Source organism: Danio aesculapii, chromosome 15 (assembly GCF_903798145.1).
Source record: "Danio aesculapii chromosome 15, fDanAes4.1, whole genome shotgun sequence".
Classification (NCBI taxonomy): domain Eukaryota; kingdom Metazoa; phylum Chordata; class Actinopteri; order Cypriniformes; family Danionidae; genus Danio; species Danio aesculapii.
In genome coordinates, this window is record NC_079449.1 from 19,415,127 (window position 1) to 19,439,239 (window position 24,113).

General features: G+C 32.3%; 1 protein-coding gene across 8 annotated transcripts in view; it reads right to left on the reverse strand.

Moving 5' to 3' along the window:
- The window catches only part of rap1gap2a (RAP1 GTPase activating protein 2a), a 145,509-nt gene that overhangs the window by 2,559 nt on the left and 118,837 nt on the right, over positions 1 to 24,113 (reverse strand). For 7 of the 8 annotated variants that reach the window (XM_056473205.1, XM_056473204.1, XM_056473203.1 and 4 more), the window contains 18 exons: positions 23,443 to 23,673; positions 20,846 to 20,949; positions 20,665 to 20,743; positions 17,833 to 17,886; positions 17,432 to 17,515; positions 17,243 to 17,343; positions 16,904 to 17,033; positions 14,568 to 14,723; positions 14,406 to 14,477; positions 13,995 to 14,081; positions 11,343 to 11,483; positions 7,485 to 7,631; positions 6,507 to 6,622; positions 6,061 to 6,156; positions 5,772 to 5,895; positions 3,541 to 3,640; positions 1,730 to 1,797; positions 1,515 to 1,553 (listed from right to left, as the gene is read on the reverse strand). In XM_056473205.1, the coding sequence (XP_056329180.1) occupies positions 1,545 to 1,553; positions 1,730 to 1,797; positions 3,541 to 3,640; positions 5,772 to 5,895; positions 6,061 to 6,156; positions 6,507 to 6,622; positions 7,485 to 7,631; positions 11,343 to 11,483; positions 13,995 to 14,081; positions 14,406 to 14,477; positions 14,568 to 14,723; positions 16,904 to 17,033; positions 17,243 to 17,343; positions 17,432 to 17,515; positions 17,833 to 17,886; positions 20,665 to 20,743; positions 20,846 to 20,949; positions 23,443 to 23,673 (1,899 nt within the window). In that variant the 3' untranslated portion in view covers positions 1,515 to 1,544. Of the gene's footprint in view, positions 1 to 1,514; positions 1,554 to 1,729; positions 1,798 to 3,540; positions 3,641 to 5,771; positions 5,896 to 6,060; positions 6,157 to 6,506; positions 6,623 to 7,484; positions 7,632 to 9,197; positions 9,331 to 11,342; positions 11,484 to 13,994; positions 14,082 to 14,405; positions 14,478 to 14,567; positions 14,724 to 16,903; positions 17,034 to 17,242; positions 17,344 to 17,431; positions 17,516 to 17,832; positions 17,887 to 20,664; positions 20,744 to 20,845; positions 20,950 to 23,442; positions 23,674 to 24,113 lie in introns of those variants that run through there. The other variant, XM_056473210.1, reaches the window with a different exon arrangement.

Consider the following 24,113-nt stretch of genomic DNA (forward strand, 5'->3'; position numbering starts at 1 on the left):
TAGGAAAAACAAATAATAACTTGGCTTCTAGTTGATCATTAGGTCTCAGAAGTGGCTAATAGGAAAGGCAGAGGCCTCTAGATTACCATTATTTTGGATTATTTTGGATTTATCTTCAATGCCTCCTCCATCTTATTCCTGACATGCTCAAAAATGTTCATGTCTGGTGACTGGGCTGGACAGTGCTGGAGCATCTTGATCTTATTTGCTTTTAGGAACTTTGATGTGGAGGCTGAAGTATGAGAATGAGCGCTATCCTACTGAAGAATTTTGTTCTGTGGTTAATAATGTGATGGGCAGCACAGACGTCTTCATACCTCAAGCTGTTGATGTTGCCATCCTCTCTGCAGATCTCTCTCGCACGCCTCCATGAATGTAAACCCAAACCATGATTTTTCCTTCACCAAACTTGACAGATTTTTGTGAGAATCTTGGGTCCATGCGGGTTCCAACAGGTACAGATTATTCATCTAAAAAAATCTACCTTCTGCCACTTTTCCAAAGGATCAACTAGGAGTCAAGTTATTGTTTGTTGCTCTTACAACTGGGATCGTCGACAAGACTTTTGTCTAGTAGTGTAGAAATATATAGTTTAAAATGGCAATAATTCATATTCGCCTTAAATTTTTTTTGATCTGGTAACAAATATTATGCAGGCATTGCAGACAGTATTATACAATTTATTATAAATATTAAATGTAAATTGGTTTAATTTCTTTATTATTTTTCTATAGTATAATATTATTTTTTGTGAATGTGGTTACAGTTTATTTGAGTTAAAAAAAATAAATTTTGCTGATTTTTCCATTTAATAACTTTAAAAATTTTATTTTATTATCCTGTTTAGTATTTTTTTCATTGCAACTACTTTAATTTATTCCGGCTAGTTTCCAAGACATTGATTTCCAAAAAAATGCATGTAATTATTCACTTTATAGATTTGTTTCTTTTATGATTTGGGTTTTTATTTTATTCAATTTTGTGTTTTATTTTTCTGTTAGCTTTAGTAAATTGAAAATGTTTATTTCAGTTTGTAATTAAAAAAAAATTCTCTGTTTTTAACTTTCTTGTGTTTTATTTTTATTTAATTAAAAACATTAGTATTTTATTATTGATTATTACTATAATATGATCTATTATTAAAACTTTTTTACTAAGAATTTAGTAATCACTAATCGCAAATCCAAGTGTTTAAAGAATTTTAAGAAAACTGTAATTGTAAGAAAATTTCAAGAGGTCATATTTTAGATTTAAATACCTAAAATCTTTTTTAATACCTTTAGTTTTAGTTAACAATGAACACTTACTTAATCCGAATACTGTTTTTTTGTGTCAATTTTTTATTTTAGTTTGTAGATGTTTCAGAAAAGAGAAAAGGTCTCGATATTATCAATATATGCAGTATACTTTCCACTTTCTAAAAGATTTTTATTTTTATGAGGGTATCAGTATTGATATTTCAAAAAAAAATTCTGTTCATCCCTATATTTAAGGTTTACAGTAAGTCAAAGTACCTTTTGTCCCAGCAGTGTTTTCTGTCAGACCTAATGACCCTGAAAGAAAGAGGAACATTTACATGAATAAATTGACATCTCATTATTCACTTTATTAACAGAGACAATCTGATAATCTAATCTGTCATAAAACAATGGACTCTGAAGCCAGTATATGTATAAAAAAACTCATACACACCGCTGTTCTGAAGGTTTTCTGAGGACACGACACTTACTGTGGAGTGACTCAGTTTGTCAAAGCGGAATTTCAAGTTTGACCTCGGTGAAGTTTTGCTTTTCACATCTGAAGAAAAGAAGAGGATGAAAAAAACAGTTCTTGTTTTTTATTTCTGTGCCAAAGTGCAAGTATACTTCTGTTTATGCACAGTTGTGCAGATGTCACCCTTATTTATGACTTGCATTATATAATATATTATCATTATTATTATATACAATTTTATGCACTATAATACTATATAATGTTGTTCTATGTAATATTCTTTCATTTATTTCATTATATTTATGTTTGCTTTGATTGTATTTCAGTTTTAGACTTTTTTGTTCTATTTTTATTTATATTTTCTTTCTATTTGAGTTATTTTTTGTGTGTTTAAATTGTTTAAAGTTTAAACTGTTCTGTGATTAATGTTTTTTTTTCCAGTTTTTATATTCCAATTGGCTAAAGTATATTTCAGTTGAAACTTGTTTTAGTTTGCGTTTTTTAAAGCTAACATTTATGACCGTTCATATTACTGTTGAAAATGGTCATTTTGTGGTATTAATTTTAATTTACAGCTTTAATCGATGACAGGCAGTAGTTTATTAGAATTTTATTTGAATCTTAGATTTTTTTTTTCAGCTCTTATTTATTTGCATTTCAGTATTTCAACTTATTTCAGTGTGCATTTTGAACATTATTACCTTTTTTTGCACCATACATATTTCAATAATGAAAAATTATCCAAATGTTGATCGATGTTGTATTTATGCACAAGGACTTTTAATTTATAATTTTTCAGTGAACCATCATGCCATTACAAAATTGTCATGTTTGAAATCTGATTTCTTTAGAAATCAGTGATCTTCACTTCCTGATATATTTATGATATAAATTAGGTCTCAGATCAGGCAAGCAGCACTAATTTAAATTCCATTGTTCCATGCCATGTCTTAAAATATGGAAATTTATTTTACCACAGTATTTTCAATGAAGTTCCTGCTCTCGCCTGCTGCCCATTTTCATCTCTTTATTTATGCTTCAACGACTAATTGAATGCTGAAGTCTGGTTAAGTGATTATATTTCAATTACATCACAACATCGATGATGTAAAAGGAACCTTAGGAAATTCAAAATAGTCTCATAAAGTTGCTGGGTATATAACAAGACAGACTTTAACAAGACATTATTAATAGTCATAATGAATATCAATACTAATAAATACTGCTATAATTAGCATTAATAATACAATTAAATAGAGTACTTAGTTGTTGTTTATTTCATAACTATTATAGAACAGCATTCCAGAAAAAAAACCTCACACATGTATTTTTTCCGCCACTCAGCTCATGATATAATAATTTTCATGCTAAATAGATAGAGGTAATACATTTTGTATTTAAATAAGATATGTTTTTATTTTTTAAGTGAATTTAGATATGATATGGCACAACTTTTGTGCACAGGTCATCATTAAAACCCCCAAACTTTAAATTTGTGGAACATAAGAACACAATTCAACCCAACAAATTGGTCAATTTCTTTTTTCTGCATATTAGACGGTTAAATCATCTTGGCCTCAGGTTTGTTCTTTCCATCTAATAAAAATTTACAAATTGCATGCATGTGTAAGCTTGCAAATTTATCTTTGTTTATGCACGTCTCTTCACCAAAACCATGCATATTTCATACATCGCATTCCAAATCTGAACATTTCAGCTGCTGCCTTTTGCCTGTAGGCTAAATGATTTTGATGTGACATGTTTAACAAGCATGTGTATGGCTGTGGTTTCGCATCTGCTTACTGTTATTGTTAGCATAAATTTTACCTGTGGGGCTGCGGCACATGATCAGCGGCGTCCCAGAGCTCTGGCTCTCCACACTGAGAGATGGACTGTAGACGGATGAAGCCGTGGATGGTTGACTGATCTACAGGACACAACACAACATGAGTAAAACACACACACACACTGCAGACTGTCCTCCAACTCTCTCTGGATTTTCATTAGGTTTACTGATCAGTGGATCAATGCAGAGCCTCATTCAGTGTGAGTATGAGGCTTGTCTGTGAATCTGTTGTGAATGGGAAAGTTTCTTAATATGACTAAATAATAACTGAAAAATTACCAGTAAGCTCATCTGCGATAACCATCTTCAAGAGCCATTCAATAGAAAAACACATCATGCAATAATTATTTCATCCGGCTTTTCAGGTGTAAAAAAGATTATCACATTACATTTTTGTTATATTTTATGATTTATTTAATCTTTTAGGTTAAACTTAAATATATTTACATGCAAAAAAAACAAACAAAAAAAATATATATATGTGTGTGTGTATATATATATATATATATATATATATATATATATATATATATATATATATATATATATATATATATATATATATATATATATATATATATTTACATTTACTGAAATATAGTTTTATTTTGTGAGTAATTTTTCTTCCTCAGTATTTTACTATAGATAATTTGTATAATTTTGTTATTTATATATTTGCATATATTTTATTCAAAATTATATTATTAAAAGTTAATTTTCATATATATATATATATATATATATATATATATATATATATATATATATATATATATATATATAAAGAGAGAGAGAATCTATCATAAAACAACAATTTTAATATTTAAAAAAAATATTATTAATTCATTCATTCATTTTCTTTTCGGCTTAGTCCCTTTATTAATCTGGGGTCACCACAGCGGAATGAACCGCCAACCTATCCAGCATATGTTTTACGCAGTGGATGCCCTTCCAGCTGCAACCCATCACTGGGAAACAACCATACACACACATACAATACGGACAATTTAGCTTACCCAATTCACCTGTACCACATGTCTTTGGACTTGTGGGGAAAATCGGAGCAACCGGGGGAAACCCACGCGAACACGGGGAGAACATGCAAACTCCACACAGAAATCCCAACTGACCCAGCTGAGGCTCGAATCAGCGACCTTCTAGCTGTGAGGCAACAGCACTACCTACTGCACCACCGCGTCGCCCATATTATTAATATTTATTCATATTATTTATCAATCATAATACAATTTTATATATATATATATATATATATATATATATATATATATATATATATATATATATATATATATATATATATATATACACACACACACAGTTGAAGTCAGAATTATTACCCCCTGTTTATTTTTCCCCTATTTCTGTTTAACAGAGAGAAGATTTTTTTCAACACATTTCTAACCATAATAGTTTTAATAACTCATTTCTAATAACTGATTTATTTTCTCTTTGCCATGATGACAGTAAATAATATTTGACTAGATATTTTTCAAGACACTTCTATACAGCTTAAAGTGACATTTAAAGGCTCAACTAGGTTAAATAGGTTAACTAGGCAGGTTAGGGTAATTAGGCAAATTATTGTGTAACAATGGTTTGTTCTGTAGACTATCGAAAAAATATATAGCTTAAAGGGGCTAATAATTTTGACCTTAAATAGTTTTAAAAAAATTAAAAACTGCTTTTATTTTAGCCGAAATAAGCTACAACAAAAGGCACAAATTAAAAAATAAATTCTCTGGAAGAAAAAATATTATCAGACATACTGTGAAAATTTTCTTGCTCTGTTACACATAATTTGGGAAATATTTAAAAAAGAAAAACAAAAATTAAAGGGGGGTTAATAATTCTGACTTCAACTGCGTGTGTGTGTATATATATATATATATATATATATATATATATATATATATATATATATATATATATATATATATATATATATATATATATATATATATTCCGTTTCATTATGATGATTTTATTATGATTAATACATAAAAATAATAAATAAATAAAAATTATACTTTTTTGTAATTTCATGTTAGATGAATTCCAGTTTATACATGTGTATATTTGTGAATATTTGTTTGTGTATGTGTGCATTTATGTATTTTGTGTGTGTAGTGTGTGTGATTGTTTGTTTGTCAATGTGTGTGTGTATTTTTGTGTATGTGTGTGTGCTTGTCACCATCTCGAGCTCCTCCAGAGCGTCTCCTTCTCCTGCAGTGCTGCTGAAGCTGCTGGTGCTGGAGGAGGATCTGGAGATGGAGATATTGGCTCTGCCACTGCACTCTTTCAGCTTCACAAAAGGCCTGCAGGACCGAACAACAGGACAGACACAGAACACAGGAGACATCAAAGAGCCTTGCACATACTCTACTGAAGACGAGGAGCTGGAAAAAACATTATGATATTATCATCAAATGTCAGAATCCCCCTCCACCGCATTTCACTGCAGCTGAGAATCGGCGACCCACCTTTCTTTGTTTGGGCAGATTTCTGGAGAGCTCGGATTGGACGATGTCTCTGACCTCACTTCCTGTGAGGGAGGGAACACTTCTGTTTTTTGGTCACTAGACAAAGATAGAGCACAGTTTATTTAGAGCAGACAAACACACGCTGTAACTCATAAAACACATGAAAAATATGTTGTGCAAACAAAAACTTAATCAGCGACTTTTAAGGCTTATTATAATTTTTTGTTAAATATTTTATAGTTCAGCTGTTTAACAGGGATGTTTTATTGATTTTTAAATAATAACAAATAATAACAAATAAATATAATAATAATATAATATTATTAGCACTAGTATTTAATAAACTATTATCATTTTTAACAGTAGCAGTAGTAATAAGTAGTATTTAGTGAGTGTTATTTTCAGGCCCTGTATTCGATATATAAATTTGAGTGTTTGTGTTTTACCTGCGAGTGGGATGTTTCTCAGTTGGACTTTCTGTGCTGGAGTGCAGTCTGGGAAACAGACCCGAGCGCCGCTTTACTGGACTCTTCAATGGGGACTTCGCAGACAGAACTGGAGGCTGACAAACATAAACAAACCAAATAAATGGATGCTGAATGCTTGATTCTGATTGGATGATGAATATTCTAAGGAGTGCATTTATAGAGGTAAAAAGGTCAATACAGGCAGGTCTTGTCCACAATACAGTTCCATATACAGTGAATGATTTTACAGCCTACAATTGTCAAAAAATATCAAAACAAGGCTTTGGATGAGATGAGGAGCCAGTGTTACACACAAAAGCTGTTTGAGGACTGAACAAATGTGAAATATAACATCTGAACAGTGTCTTTAGGTGTGGTAATCATACAATAAGCAGAATAATCTATTCTAGTCCACTAAATTATTAGAAAATAATGAACTCTTTTTGTGAAATGGGGCACTCCCATTATCAGTTATTTTGCATAATATAGTATTTAACTGATTATTTACAAATGCTTTATGTATTGTAAAATACAGAATATTTATTACACTACAAATAAATCGTTTTTATTCCAAAATATGTGTAAAAATAAATGTTAAATAGTAAAATTACTTTAAATGAAATACAAATATACACATATATAATTACCTTCCAGAATATATAACATTACTAAGGAAAAATCATTTTTAACTTACAAACTCTTCTTTTTATACACTAAATGTAAATATATATAATTATTAATTAATATATAATAATTATAGTTTATATAAAATTACATTATATGATAAACATAATCAGTTATTTCTTACATAAAATATTTATCCCGACTGCCCATTCTATATTTTCTACTACAAGAATTCTGGTCACCCTAAATAAATGTCTAAATGTTTTTTGAGCCATCCTGTACACTACGCAGGGGTTTAGTGAATGAATGCAGGGGTGAGAACAGTGTACGTACAGTGAAGGTGCTCTTGGTGCACTCCATGTTGTTCTGCTGGAGTCCTCCGCCACTCACACTGGACGGGACGCCTGCCACTGCCCCAGGACTCTTGTGTTTGTGAGTCACCATCGTCTCCATGGAGTGGCTCCTCACACGCATGGCCCTCTGACGGACACACAGACAGAACATGAGGGTGAGAAATGCATCTACACTAAAATGAACATCTACTGTGCACGACCACAATGCATTCCGTAGAGGGAAAGGAAGAGATGATGTGAAGTTATGTCATCATTAATTGTTCAGTTTTATATAATGTTAGCTGGTAACTATTTCATTTATTTATTTATTTATTTATTTATTTATTTATTTATTTATTCATTCATTCATTCATTCATTCATTCATTCATTTATTTATTTATTTATTTATTTATTTATTTATTTATTTATTTATTTATTTATTTATTTATTTATTTATTCCCAAATAAACGAGAAAAGCTGAACCGGAGCATGGATAGCCAGTAGGTGGTGCTACATCCTCGCTTAATACTAAAGGAAGCTAAAGGAGAATATTTTGTTATATTACATATACATTATAACATTATAACAGTATATTTTATAAAATAATACAATTTTAATAATGAAAATAAACTTTCAATAATATAATTTTGAATAAAATATAAGCAAATATATAAATAACAAAATTATACAAATTATCTATGGTAAAATACTGAGGAAGAAAAATTACTCACAAAATGAAACAATATTTCAGTAAATGTAAATATATATATATATATATATATATATATATATATATATATATATATATATATATATATATATATATATATATATATATATATATATATATATATATTTTATATGTATGTATATTATATATGTATAAACATATAATTATATTATATAATTGTACATGCGTTGTGGTGCAGTGGGTAGCGCTGTCATCTCACAGCAGGAAGGTTGCTGGTTCGAGCCACAGCTGGGTCAGTTGGCATTTCTGTGTGGAGTTTGCATGTTCTCCCCGTGTTTGCATGGGTTTCCTCCGAGTGCTCCAGTTTTCCCACAAGTCCAAAGACATGCGCTATAGGTGATTTGAGTAAGCAAAATTTTATGTAGTGTATGCGACTAAATGAGAGCGTATGGGTGTTTCCCAGTAATGGGTTGCAGCTGGAAGGGCATCCGCTGCATAAAAAACATATGCTGGTTAAGTTGGCAGTTCATTCCGCTGTGGCAACCCCTGATTAATAAAGGGGCAAAGCCGAAAAGAAAATGAATGAATTATATACACAGTGCGTGTGTTTGTGTACATGTTTATGTGGTTAACAGAATTGTGTACAGTAATTGCATATATATGACTTAGTTGTTTTCCATTTGTACTCTAGTTATATATATATATATATATATATGAATGCATGCATTGCTTTGGCTTATTTGGAGATAATTATTGTGTTCCCTCTCGTTTGCTACAGAGAAATACTGGGAAATCTCGGTAGACGTATGGCACTTCATGCCGTTTAGCCTTATAATCTTAAAATGTAAGCAAAATCACCTGTTTTGCCGTCAAACTGTTGAATAAACGCAATATCACACTTGTAGCAGTGTGATATGGCTGTATATCGCCACTAGTGATTAAATTAGATTAAATGAGGGTTTTAATGACAAAGCAAAAAAAAACACAAAGTAAAAATCTTGGACTCTTGTGTTGTTGTATAAATGTTTAATGTGCACTGGTCATCATCTGCATCAGTTCAGCTTGATAATTAAACACAGTCACGGCTGCTACGCAGATCAGCACTGCTAGACAAGAGTGTGTCTGCAAACTGCCCCACACACACCTGCACCCGGCCTGTAAACACCCGCATACAGCAAAGTCATGCATAAGATCACAAACACACACTCACAGGCCTACTAATGAGAGCTTAGTCCAAAACAGCCCAGTTTCATGCATTTTAATGACCTGACAGACAATCTGACGTGCAGACAGACAGGTAAACACAGGAGCTTTCAGTACGTCTCCTTCTCCATGCGCACCAAGGCTACATTTATATCATCACAAATACAGTAAATATGCATTTAATGTTTAGGAGCCATTTATTCAGTCTTAATTTTTCCTTGACAAATCCATATAATATGATGATTTGGTGTTCACAAATCATGTCTTATTGTCAGTACTCAAATCACTTAACTACTTAATATTTCTATGTAAACAGAAATGATTAATCTCTTTAAAAAGTTATACTGATTCTATAATGTTGAAAAGTATATTATTCTTTCTCCATCGACTAATCAATCAAAAGTGCTTTGATATTTTGAAAGAATAATTCACTCACTGTTTCCTCAAATTGTTCCATACCTTAATGATTTCCTTTCTTTGCTGAACACAAAAGAATACATTTCGAAGAATGCTGGTAACCTGTAGCCATTGACTTTTACACTCAGCAGTCACTTTATTAGGTACACCTGTCCAACTCAAATTTCACATGCCAATCACATGGCAACAACTCAATGCATTTAGGCATGTAGACATGGTCAAGACGATCAGCTGTAGTTCAAATTGAGCATCAGAGCGGGGAAGAAAGGTGATTTAAGTGACTTTAAAAGTGACATGGTTGTTGGTGTCAGACGGGCTGGTCTGAGTATTTCAGAAACTGCTGATATACTTGGATTTTCAAGTACAACCATATCTAGAGTTTACAGAGAATAGTCAGAAAAAGAGAAAATATCCAGTGAGTGGCAGTTCTGTGGGCACAAATCCCTTGTTGATGCCAGAGGTCAGAGGAGAATGGCCAGACTGGTTCGAGCTAATAGAAAGGCAATAGTAACCCAAAGTATACAAAAGAGCATCTCTGAACACACAACATGTCGAGCCTTGAAGCAGATAGGCTACAGTAGCAGAAGACCAGACCGGGTGCCACTCCTGTCAGCTAAGAACAGGAAACTGAGGCTACAATTCTACCACAGCCTACCCGAGTATTGTTGCTGACCATGTCCATCCCTTAATGACCACAGTGATCCATCTTCCAGCAGGATAACGTGCCATGTCATAAAGCACAAATCATCTCAGACTGGTTTCTTGAACATGACACAGAGTTCACTGTACTCAAATGGCCTCCACAGTCACCAGAACTCAATCCAATAAAGCACCTTTGGGATGTGGTGGAACAGGAGATTCACATCATGGGTGTGCAGCCGACAAATCTGCAGCAACTGCATGATGCATCATGTCAATATGGACCAAAATCTCTGAGGAATATTTCCAGTGCCTAGTTGAATCTATGCCATCAAGGATTAAGGCAGTTCTGAAGGCAAAAGGGGGTCCAACCCGGTACTAGTAAGGTGTACCTAACAAAGTGGCCGGTGAGTGTATGTCAAGGGGTAAAGTACAGTTTTAATAACTAATTTAAAATAACTAATTTATTTCATTTTTCGACTTATTTTTCTAAGTACTACTATTCAGCTTAAAGTGCAATTTAAAGTTAGGATAATTATTCAAGTTATTGGATAACAGAGGTTTGTTCAAGCTAATAATATTGACCTTAAAATATTTTTTTTAAATATTAAGAAACACTTTTATTACACACAAACTAAAACAAATAAGATCTTTTTTCAGAAAAAAAATATATTGGAAATACTGTGAAAATGTCCTTATTCTGATAAACATCACTTGGGAAATATTTGAACAAGAACAGAAATTTCACAGGAGGGTTAATAATTTTGACTTCAGCATATGGCCATATAATAGATTTACATAAGGGAGGTTTGGAACAAGTGGAGGGAGTAAATGGTGACATGTTCATTTTTTTTGGAGTGAACCGTCCCTTTAATTGGACAACTGAAAGTCAGGACTGGACATCTCACCTTAAATGACTCCAGCAGTCCACCATGACCTCCATTTTCCAGCTTTTCTTCATCTGTAGCAGAGCCCAGTCCTACCGTAGCCTGTGTCTGTCTGTGCAGTTCATCGTGAAGGTTATCTAACAGCGCTGCCCGTGTCCTCTCCTGTCAATCACAACCACACACACACACGCACACACACACACACACACACACACGCACACGCACACGCACACACACACACACACACACACACACACACACACACACACACACACACACACACACACACACACACACACACAGAGAGACAGACAGACACAGACAATGATGCAGATCATTTAAAGATACAGTTCCTCCAAAAATGAAACTCATTAGTAAATTAAAGAACATTAAAGAAGTCCTATTATGCCCTTTTCACAGGATGTAACAGAAGTCTTAGGTGTACCCTGAATGTATATGGGATATTTCAGCTTAAAGTATAATTATTTTACCCTGCTTAAAATGCCTCTTTCTGTGTAAAAGCTATTGTACTTCACTTTCTAGACGAGCACAGAGCCTTTACAGTTCGTGCTTCAGATACTCCAATAACCGCCTGTCATGAACTGCCTTTTCATTTATTTTGCACTGTTACAACTTTTGATCAACATTATAACATAAAAACACCATCGTTTAGAGGTAATGGACTAGGGCTGGGATATTAATCAAAGACAATTTTCATGGGCATCTTGTCAGTAAAGCTGGCTCTAGTAAATCTTCAACATGTGATTTCAGATGAAGCAGCATTTCCTACACAGAGTCACAGTTCACTAATGAGCTACTCAGAAGACGCATTTAAATTCAAATTCAAATTGATAATTGAGATAATAGTTCTGTGATAATTACAGCTGTTTGCGTCGCTTCTCTTTGTAGTAAATGCTGCACGTAAAAATACCGCATATAATATGCTTTTACTCCAAATTTCAGTCGAGTGTCGAGTTTAATGTCTGATTTCTTTAAAAATCAGCGACCTTCACTGCCTGATTGATATAAGAAATAAAGTGGGTCTTGGATTGTACAAGAAGTACTGCATTAAATTACATTTTCCCACACCATGTCTTTAAAATATGAACATTTATTTTTCTCCAGTATTTTGAATGGTGTTTTTTGGCTTCTGATCCTGTCGAACGCGTGCGTGTAAATGGCTTTTCATCTCGTTTTACGCTTGAACAACTAAATGAATGCTGAAGTCGATTTAACTGAATGTATTTTAATTACATTACAACATCAATGCTGTAAAAGGAAAGTTATGAAATTGAAAAAAGTCACAATAACCGTTCACCGGAAGTGTATCGGTATGGGAAGAAACACTAGCTGTGAATATACCCTTTTGTGTTTCCTCTGGTATTTGGAGTTTCTGTAAGAGCGCCCTCCGGCCTTTGGAGGAGATCAACTACTGATCACACTGTGCTTCCTTGACAAGATGCACATGATTTGCAATTTCATTTGAATTAATCAGGCAGCCCTATTAAAGGCTATTGATTTTTGTTATATTTTGACCTGAGAATAATGAATATTTTTCACAAAACATTACACACTAAGCATAACAGGATCCGTTTAAAGTAGGGCTGCACAATTTATCGTTTCAGCATCGATATCGCAATGTGCACACCAGAATAGTCTAATCGCTAGACTTTCAGCGTTGAGTCTGAATTATAGTTGAACAGGAGCCACAGAATTGTACTTAATTACTGTATTTATACAGAATATATACGATTTCTGCATTCGATTTTTGTTAGAATTTTTCTCTTGTTCCTAGTCAAAATATATTCATTTCAAAGCAAAAGCAAGATTATTTTCTTAGCCCACTGGCAGATAATTTTGCTTGTTTTAAGGAAAAACTCTTAATTTTAACTCAGAATTACTTCTCAATGTAAAAACAAAACAATATTTTTTACTTGATCTAAGATTTTTTTGATATTTGGACTAGAAATGAGACAAAACAAAGTAAGAAAAAGATTTAAAGAAGTGATTATTCAATTTCTGTACCTGAATACTGTTAGGCTCCCTATAGAAAACCGACAAATAGAGCTATTCAAAGCATCTTGTCAAACTTTAAAGTTCCTCTAAATCAGAGGTGCCCAAACTTTTTCTTATGAACGGCCAAAAACCAAACTTGATTGAGACTAGTGGGTCGAAGGTAAATTTATTTGCCATGGGTAATTTCCTAATTTATTTAATAGGAAATATATAAAAAATACCTACAAAACATTGCTTTATATCAACTAATACAGTATATATATTTTATAATAAACTTATTTCAGAAAAAACAAAAACAATCTCATTTGTAACAGAATGGAGTTACACAAGTTTTTGCCTTGATTTGCTCGCCAATGTCTTCTGCATAGTCCTCCATCCGTCGAGTGACAGGATTTTTAAAATTTTTAAAAATCAGATTAATTTACAACATTTAATTGAAACATTTAATTTCAGTTTGCGTTTTTGGTAGCTCAGCAATAAGTTTACGTCAGATAGGGTGGTGGGTCAAATGAAAGGTTACAATGGGCCAACTTCGGCCTGGGGGCCCTACTTTGGGCATCTCTGCTCTAAATTAACCAGATAGTGAATCCTTCATATATTTCCTATAAATAAAATACATTCTAACAGTTAGGTTGCTCTCTGAATGTTTTTTCTCACCTCCAACTTGGCGAACTTGTCTGATTTGTAGCAAGCATTCTCTGCATTGATCAGTTTTGTCAGGAAATATTCTCTGAATTCAGGACCCTGCAGAAGAATTGAGCCATCACTTTATAATAGACCATTACAATGCAGTCAAGTCATTGGTCCATAAACATTTTCTGCTTGTTATAAAACTATTTCAAAAATGTAATAAGATGCAATTCAATCATGTCTTAATGTTAAAACAGCTGTCATAAGATTATTTATAAATATGTGGCTCTTTTTGGATTCTCAGAAGCTACAGAAATGAAAAATGTAACACAGGAAATGCGATGGGACCATTGTTTTTGTTTACATCCCTCAAAATGGTCTATACACATCATCATCATCAGCTGACACATTTAACTGCAACTAGTGTTCCAATATTACCTTCTTAAAGACTGAGGGGTTTGGCAGTGGGGGGCCGAATGGTGGGACATCCTCTCGTGCCGTGACGGACACCTATGAACACCGGTCAATTTCTCCAATCAGTGTTTGTTAAGGGATTGATGGCCATCTGGATGTAATTTTGTGAGCTGCTTGTTGACAAACCTTGTATGTTGTGTGATCGGTGCAGGGGTTTTCTGCCTGCACTAATATGTAGGCATGAAGGAAGTTGGATGCGATCATATCAGGTACGAATGGCGTGGGCTCTTCCTGGAAGACGGCTGCCACTATGTCATTGCCAATATGTCTCTTCCTCTGGAGCTGAGAGAGAGAGATATTTACATATAAATATCTTGATCGTATTTAGTTCAACAAACAGGAATTGATGTTTATACCAACCTGATCTCACAAAGCAATGTAACTATTTTATGAACTGTCAGAAAAGTGGCGTATTAAAACATCATCATTTTTAAAGGGAGGCTTGTCCTCAAATTTCACCCTTTATTCTTTATTGGGGGATGAGCAAATCATACTAAACTGTGCAAATGAGATTGTACAAATTAATATGAAGTAGCCACTTAATCAAAAACGTTATCCATTGCGGTAAGATTACATTGGTTTATACAGTGTTTAGCATAACTGAGTACCCCCCAAATTTGAAAATGAATATTCATATCCATTTCTCAGTGAATATAGGCAATGTATTTTGGTGCACTTAAACAAAATAGATTTATTTAACAGATATATTTATTAAAATATTTTTTAGTCAGCAAACACATTTAGAAATTAAAAGATAATACAAGTAAATTCAAGCAAAATATTGCAAAAAAAATGACAAACTACAAAATTTCAACTAATTAAAAAAAATTGTTTTGCTTCCCTTGATTTTTTCTCTTTTTTAAATTTGTATTAATATTTTTTCTAATATTTAAATTGGGTGTACTAGTTTTTGGACCACTACCATAACTTATTATGTTAGATAAGCTCCAGATTTGGCTTCAGTATTGACTAATGTATATGCACAAATATAATATTGCATAGCTTCCTATTAAAAATCTGAATTTAAAAGACAGATTTGTAAGGGGTGTACTTATATATGCTGAGCACTGTACATACTCTTAGTATTTATACATACAACAATATGTTTGTGTTGTAAATTTTACAATGGTTAATTTACATTTCTCCCCAATTGTCATGAATGGATTTCAAATAGTAATAGTCATGTCATTACTGTAACATTAAATAATTATACAGATAACATAGAAATTTCAACTTTTAAAGTACATACTGTACTATAATGTTTAAATACACTACAAGTTTGAGTTTTTTTGAATATCATGACAGGTAAGCACATTTCTCCTGATTTCTTTATTACTGTAACATAAACATCATAAATTATTTACACAGGGCATTATGAACTTTTAAGACCACTGACATTTTCAAGTACATTTCCCAGTTGTCATTACTGTAATGCAAATGAATCATGACAAAATGTTTCCTATTGAAATAACTATAATAAACAGAGACATGTGCTTAACTATCAAGTAATTGTTTTTTATTACTTCAGTTGATTTTATAGAGATGTACAACCTAGAGTTTTTTTTTTTTGATAATTTATAGTTTGGAGTAGATGTAACTATTGCCTTTTCTGATTTCAAATTACATCAAGAAAAATATTTACATAAAATATATCAAATATTTGCAGTATTGTATTTTTGTCCTTTTTGTTTTGATTAAAAATACCTGTATATCTTATAAATTATTTTAGTTAATAAAGTAATTTTAGATATTTTGTAATTGTAGATATTTCAGTTTTAAATGAAACTAAATAAAAACTAGAAACAATTCCTGGGAAACTACTTGATAGTGAAAAAAAAATTCATTCATTCATTTTCCTTCGGCTTAGTCCCTTTATTCATCAGGGGTTGCCACAGTGGAATGAACCGCCAACTTATCCAGCATTTGTTTTACACAGCGCCCTTCCAGTTGCAACCCAGTACTGGGAAACACCTGTACACTCTCACATTTACACACATTTAGTTTGTTCACCTATAGCGCATATCTTAGTTTGGACTGTGTGGAAAACTGGAGCACCCGAAGGAAACCCACGCAAACACACAACGAACATGCAAATTCCATACAGAAATGCCAACTGATCTAGTCGGGACTCGAACCAGCGACCTTCTTGCTTTGAGGCGACAGTGCTAACCACTGAGCCCTCATGTCGCTCATTATTTTAGTTAATTAAGTAATTTTGGTTATATTGTAATTTTAGATATTTCAGTTTTATGTAAAAATAAATAAAAACTAGAAAAAAAGACTATAAATATATATATATATATATATATATATATATATATATATATATATATATATATATATATATATATATATATATATATATATATATATAAAATAAATTATTTATAATATTTATAGCTCATGAAATATATATGTTTAAATATCATACAATAAAAATCCTTTAAACTAGGGCACCCCACCTGCTGAATGTCTCCTTCTGTGAAGGGGAGTTTTGTGGAAACGTGAAACATGATTTCTCTCTGACGAAACGTAGTATATACAGACTCAGATCCCGTCTGTCCGTGAGACACATCCAGACCACCTCTGAACCTGTACATAACACACCAGAGAGTTCAGCAGAAGCTCATGCAGATCAATCTGATTACCGAAAGCAGACATCCTGCCAAAATCAAGCACAATGGCTAAATTAAATAAATTATTCACAAACGGCCTAGATGAATACAATTTAAAGCAGGCCTTTAATGTGTGAGCAGGTGATCCTGAGAAGCACTTTTCAGAGTTCAATCTCCGTCTCTCACCCTTTAAAATCCTGCAATTCAATATTGTCTCCTAAAACACTGAGGAATTCAGCAAACGCAGGCGTCTCCTCGTTGTTCCCGAACAGCTCTTCCTCTGACGTCTGATGTGAAGAGACAACAACAATCAAAAAATAAAAGAGAATAAAAGTAAAACAGAGGAAGTCTGAAACGGAAGAAAGCAACTCTCACCTGACCGAACTTCTGATAAATGACTCCAAACTTGAAAGTGTTGTTCACTTCGTGCTCATCAAAGCTGACGATCAGTTGCGAAGCCTTGGGCGAGAGAAAGCAGAAAGTGAGCGAGAGCGCCTGCAGGGGTAAATATGTGTGTCAGTGCTTTTTCCATAATTCAGGCATTTGTGTTCGCCATGCCTGAGAGACCACAGCGAAGCCATGAGATGGTCAAGGCTTCTCTCAGGCAGACTAAGGCGCTGTAAAGCAGATGGATTTGTGAGTCCCCTGGAGCTCAGGAACATATTAATTCAGATAAGCTGGGGACTAGGGTGAAACGGAGCAAACGGAGCCCAGGTTCACACTGATGCCTGGAGTAGGTAAGTCACAGATGGAGTGAGAAACTGAGAGATGCTCACCCTGGGGTAGAGGACGGGGTTGAACTTCAGACCTGTGACGTCATCACAGAGCAGCTGAAACACACAGGACACATTCGATGTTCAAATGTTGAGAAAATACCAGCTAAATATCTGAATTTCATAAGCAATTTCTTCTTGAATCGTCACTATTATACAAGCACAACGTCTCTCCTCACAAATATTTCATGTGGAATAACCAAAATATTGTATACAAAAACAAATCTCTTCTTTTTCAACACTGGTTTGAAGCAAATAATCTGCTCTACAGATCAGTTATTTAATTTAAATATTAAATTATAAAGAATTTTTTAATCGATTCAATATTCCATCCCCCCTAAAGACTTTGCTATTGTATTTGATGCCATAGCATCTGGAGTTATTAGGTTATTCCAAGGCATTCCATATACTTCTGTTTTTCCTTCTTTAGACCCTTCTACCACCTTTCTCACCAACCTCTTCAAACAAATCAATACGCTCTTTATTTCTGAATGGAATTGTATCAGTTCCAAATGTTAACTTTTATTGGAACTCTTTTATTCATGATATTGTTTGGAAAAAATATGGCTCATCCTAAACAGCTACTCAAAAAAGGTTTTAAAAACAACTGAAATGTGTAAATTATATGATACAATTTCTTTAATGTTTGATGTATGTTTTATTTATTATTTTTATTATATCTATTTTAATATATAAAATATTTACTCGTTCATTTTCTTTATAATGTACTGTGATTGTACATTTTCACTTTTTTTTATAATTTAAAAAAAGCACACATTCGATGTCACCACTGGCTTGCATGGTTCAGGATCTGTAGAGCTGCGCATCGATGGATCGCTCCTCAGTGTTTGGACTCTCCATAGTGATTATTAAACCACACTGAACTGAGCTAAACTGAACTGAACTTAAACTTTAAAAACTTAACTACACTATTTCAATTTACTATGACCTTTTATGTGAAGCTGCTTTGACACAATCTACATTGTAAAAGCGCTATACAGTCAAAGGTGAATTGAATTAAATTGATGTCAACTACTCACATTCACATTCAGTTTAACTCGTTATAGAGCACTTATTCAAATAGTCATTGGAAAAACCTGGAGTGTTACTGGGTGTTAATATTACAGTATAATACTTTTGAACTTGTCATTAGCTATGTTTCCATTTCATCCAAAGATGCAAATTAAATTTATGCGCAAAACTGGAACATCGAAGCCCATGGAAGAAATGCGATCTGGAAAAAATTCTGGAAAAAAAAAAACTGGAATCCAATAGTTTTATATCAGTAAAGTTTTATGAAGTAAATAGTTTTATATCAGTAACTCATAGGTGGGATTGGTTTGGCTCACAGTATGTCAAGTTGTGGAGTCTACACCTTTCTCTGTAAATTATCTAGTTTTTCTATTTAATTCAACTTTTTATTTTCTCTTATGCTTTTTGGATGATATTGTATCGTGTTGTGTCTGACTAACTGTGTATTGTGAACTGGCCTTTGTACTTTTTTTGTTGTTTTGTTTATGTTATTGTTTATTTTCTAATGGTAAAAACAATAAATATATATCTAAAAAAATTTACTTCCATCCAAACAGAACAATATCATCACTTCATGGTGAAATACCAAAAAGAACAATAGAATTCAGTACATTTGGGTCTTTTTACTTATTTAATAAATTACTTGCGCCTTAAAATATGAAGACATACATTTTATGGGATGGGTGACATGACCGCATGTGTTACCATCCAAAGAGTTAACAAATATTTGTTGTACATTTAGGGGCCGATCACAAAGCTCACGCCTTTACGTTCCAAAAACGCGCGGCGCACCGCGCTGCCTTTTATGGTTCACAAAAAAAAATGAAGCCCTGCACTCTTTTGTATGTCACTAGAAAACGACTGAATCAGCTGGTGTGCGCGAGTCGAGTTGCTGTCGATGTTATAATAATTTTAATAATATTGTGATATTCAAGATCTATAAATACAACTCTGGATAACTTGAAACACCGACCACAAGTACTCTCCTCCATCTTTAAAAGTTTGCCATGCTCACATTGACAACCCAAACCCTCAATAGAAATCCTGCAGTGCTTTCATTTGACTAAACAATGAAACAGAAGTAACACGCTTTTCCGCTCGAGCACACAGCACACAACGGCAAAACTTGAAGCGCGCTGAGCGAGCACAAGCAGAGCGTAAAACACTGGCTGCAGTCAGTAAACCATTTAACAGATGCCCCGTATGCAGCCAAACTTTAAAAATGTATAAAGCATATTTTAAACGTTTAACTGATACCATTCATCGGTTACAAACGCGCCCTTTCGGTTATTGCTTAATCGCAAAACCGCATTGCAAACCACATGTGCAAGCTCTATTTTTTTTTTCTCTCACGGCCGCACGCCGGAGATCCGGCATGGTGCCGGAATACTTTAAGCCCTGGTAAAGATCATGTTTATTACTAAGTAAACTAAATCAAAATTATATTTTAATTGAACACATCTGATCACATAAGGTACACACAGAAAAGTCTGTTTAGTGTTGTGGAAAGGCAAAGCTGAATATCTGTGGTTAAACTGCCACCCAGCGTTTAAAAGCTGCTGGCGCACCAAGTACCGCTGTCGCCGCGGTATGAATGGCGCCAAAAGGAACACATTGAAGTAGTAACATCTGTAATTGTAAGTTGCTCAACAGGCAGCTTTCAGAGGCACCAATTATTTAGAGATTACTGAAAGTTCATGAAAAGCAAACAAAAAGTCAGTTTTAATGTTTGCTCATTGCATTGTAGTTTAAATAATAGCTTTGGTGTCATTTTAGTTGTGATAATATTTTTCCAATTCTCACCTTGGCAATCTGTGGTATGCTTGGCAGATGAATGAGACCTTCGAGAGGGATTCGCTCATGAAGAGTCTTTGTTTTTGACCTAGAAACCACAGACTACATGTTTGGTTACTGAAAATACAGTATACGCCTACCTAGGAATGACTGTAGCAGTGTTTCAGTACAGTATGTCAATGGTGGGCACCTGAGCATGATGCGCAGTGACTCCTGTCCATCTGCGTCCTCATACTTCAGAGACATTATGAGGTGTCCCATACTGCTGGCTGTACAGTAATAGTTCATGTGCTCCTGAGGAAGAGAAAGGTGGTTATGAATGCGGCATTCCCCACACATTTCCATATGGGGAACTTCATTTTCCAATAGACTGGTTTCGCATTTCTAGCACTCAAGGGTGGCTCAGTAAAGGCAATGCTTTCTCGTTCCATTCAAGCTCTATGTGACATTGAACTGATACCAAAAAAGTGGCATACACAATGCCTGTTCAGAGAGGTGCCATAACACCTCATATTCAGTGTTATAGAGAGATAAGCTATGGATACATGAAATATTACCTCAGATGGTGACCTTTTGTTAAGTTGAAAATATGTATCTTTTGATATACTAAGATGCCAAATAAAAATTTACAAAATACAAACAAGTTGATTACAAAGCTATTCTACACAATATGTAGACAATGAGAGGCAGGCATATAAGAACTGTTTTGTTTTGGGGTTTTTTCACAAAAAAATTCTCTCACGTCTAATGCCGTAAACTATACAATAAATCCTGTCAGCTGGTAGCCTACATTATTACATTTATTTGTAAACAAGCATTAAAATTTCACATAGGGCAGTTGTTAGTAGTATTTGTAGTAATATTAATAATAACAATAACAACACATTAATAACAACAATAATAATAATAATAATATAAACAAACATAAAAATTTCACATAGGGCAGTTGTTAGTAGTAGTTATAGTAATATAATAATAATAATAATAATAATAATAATAATAATAATAATAATAATAATAATAATAATAATAATAATAATAATAATAATAATAACACAACAATAATAATAATAATAATAATACAAATAGTAAACAAACATTAAAATTGCAAATAGGGCAGTTGTTAGTAGTAATAGTAGTAGCAATAACATCCATAATATAATATTATTATTTATAATAATAATAATAATAACACAATAATAATAATAATAATAATAATAATAATAATAATAATAATAATAATAATCAAACATTAAAATTGCAAATAGGGCAGTTGTTAGTAGTAATAGTAGTAGCAATAACATCCATAATATAATATTAATGTTTATAATAATAATAATAATAATAATAATAATAATAATAATAATAATAATAATAACACAACAACAATAATAATAATAATAATAGTAATCAAACATTAAAATTGCAAATAGGGCAGTTGTTAGTAGTAATAGTAGTAGCAATAACATCCATAATATATTATTATTTATAATAATAATAATAATAATAATAATAATAATAATAATAATGATGATGATAATAATAATATAATAAACAAACATTAAAATTTCACATAGGGCAGTTGTTAGTAGTAATAGTAGTAGTAATAACATACATAATATAATATTATTTATAATAATAATAATAATAATAATAATAATAATAATAATAATAATAATAATAATAATAATAATAATAAACAAACATTAAAATTTCACATAGGGCAGTTGTTAGTAGTAATAGTAGTAGTAATAACATACATAATATAATATTATTTATAATAATAATAATAATAATAATAATAATAATAATAATAATAATAATAATAATAAACAAACATTAAAATTTCACATAGGGCAGTTGTTAGTAGTAATAGTAGTAGTAATAACCTCCATAATATAATATTATTATTTATAATAATAATAATAATAATAATAATAATAATAATAATAATAATAATAATAATAATAATAATAATAACACAACAATAATAATAATAATAATAATAATAATAATAATAATAATAATAATAGTAATCAAACATTAAAATTGCAAATAGGGCAGTTGTTAGTAGTAATAGTAGTAGCAATAACATCCATAATATATTATTATTTATTATAATAATAATAATAATAATAATAATAATAATAATAATAATAATAATAATAATAATGATAATAATAATAATATAATAAACAAACATTAAAATTTCACATAGGGCAGTTGTTAGTAGTAATAGTAGTAGTAATAACCTCCATAATATAATATTATTATTTATAATAATAATAATAAGTAAATACATTATGTATGCATGTTATTTATTTATTTATTTAAATAATTTATAAGTGTGTTGTTGCACAATAAGCATTTAAACATTGAATTCAAAATTGTTTTCGTGATTTGTCATCAAGTAAAAGTAAAATGACTCCGTAATATAGAGCACTTAAAGGGATAGATTAGAAAATTTACTCACTATATATTATGAGCTTCTACACAAAAGAAGATATTTTGAAGAAAGCTGGAAACCCTGTAATTTTGAAGAAAGCTGGAAACCCTGTAACCGCTGACTTCCGCAGAAGGAAAAACAAATACAATGGAAGTCAATAGTTACAGTATTCCAGCTTTCTTCAAAATATCTTCATTTTTCTTCAACAGAAGAAAGAAAGTCAAACTGCTTTGGAACAAGTGAAGCGTAAATGACGACACGTTTATTCAGTTTTGAGTGAACAGTCCCTTTAAATCATAGAAGATAAACCTACTTTAAGCACTAAAAAAATGCAACCTCACCTTCCCAAGAAAGTGTTTGCGATAGGCTCGTGACGTGCTGTTACATTCCATCCTGTAGCTGAATCCACCTCCACCTCCTCCTCCACTAGGACTCACACCATCATCCTCCTCCTCACAGAAGCTGCTGTCTGAGGATGTGGGCGTCCCGACTGGAGCCTCTGGGTCTTCAATCCAGTACCCTCCAAACTGAGGTAAAATAACTTGAGGGTATGGACCACCCTTCTCCAGCACCTAGACAGTGAATATGATGAATTAAAGCATCAGCAACTCAATAACACTATATAATATCTTTAATCATTAAAACATGCTCAAACTCTAAAGATCAGCAACTAATATATGATTATACAGATCTAATATGATATAAATGCATGCAAAATTGTTCTTTTAGCCTCTCATGCTCAACATAAAATGTATTTAAAAAGTATACATCAAAAACACAGTAATAAAATAATGCTATAATTTAAAATATATTTCAAATATATTTTATTATTTTCAATATATTTCACATTTACAGTTTTTCTCAGTGGCTTTGGTGCATTTCTCACAACACTATTTACATTTGCACAACAGTTAATGCATTTCTCAAAACAATTAGTACCAACTGCAAATCCTAGTTGATAACCTGCAAAAGCGTGTCACTCGCTCAAAATGGATAGCTCATTCCTTAAATG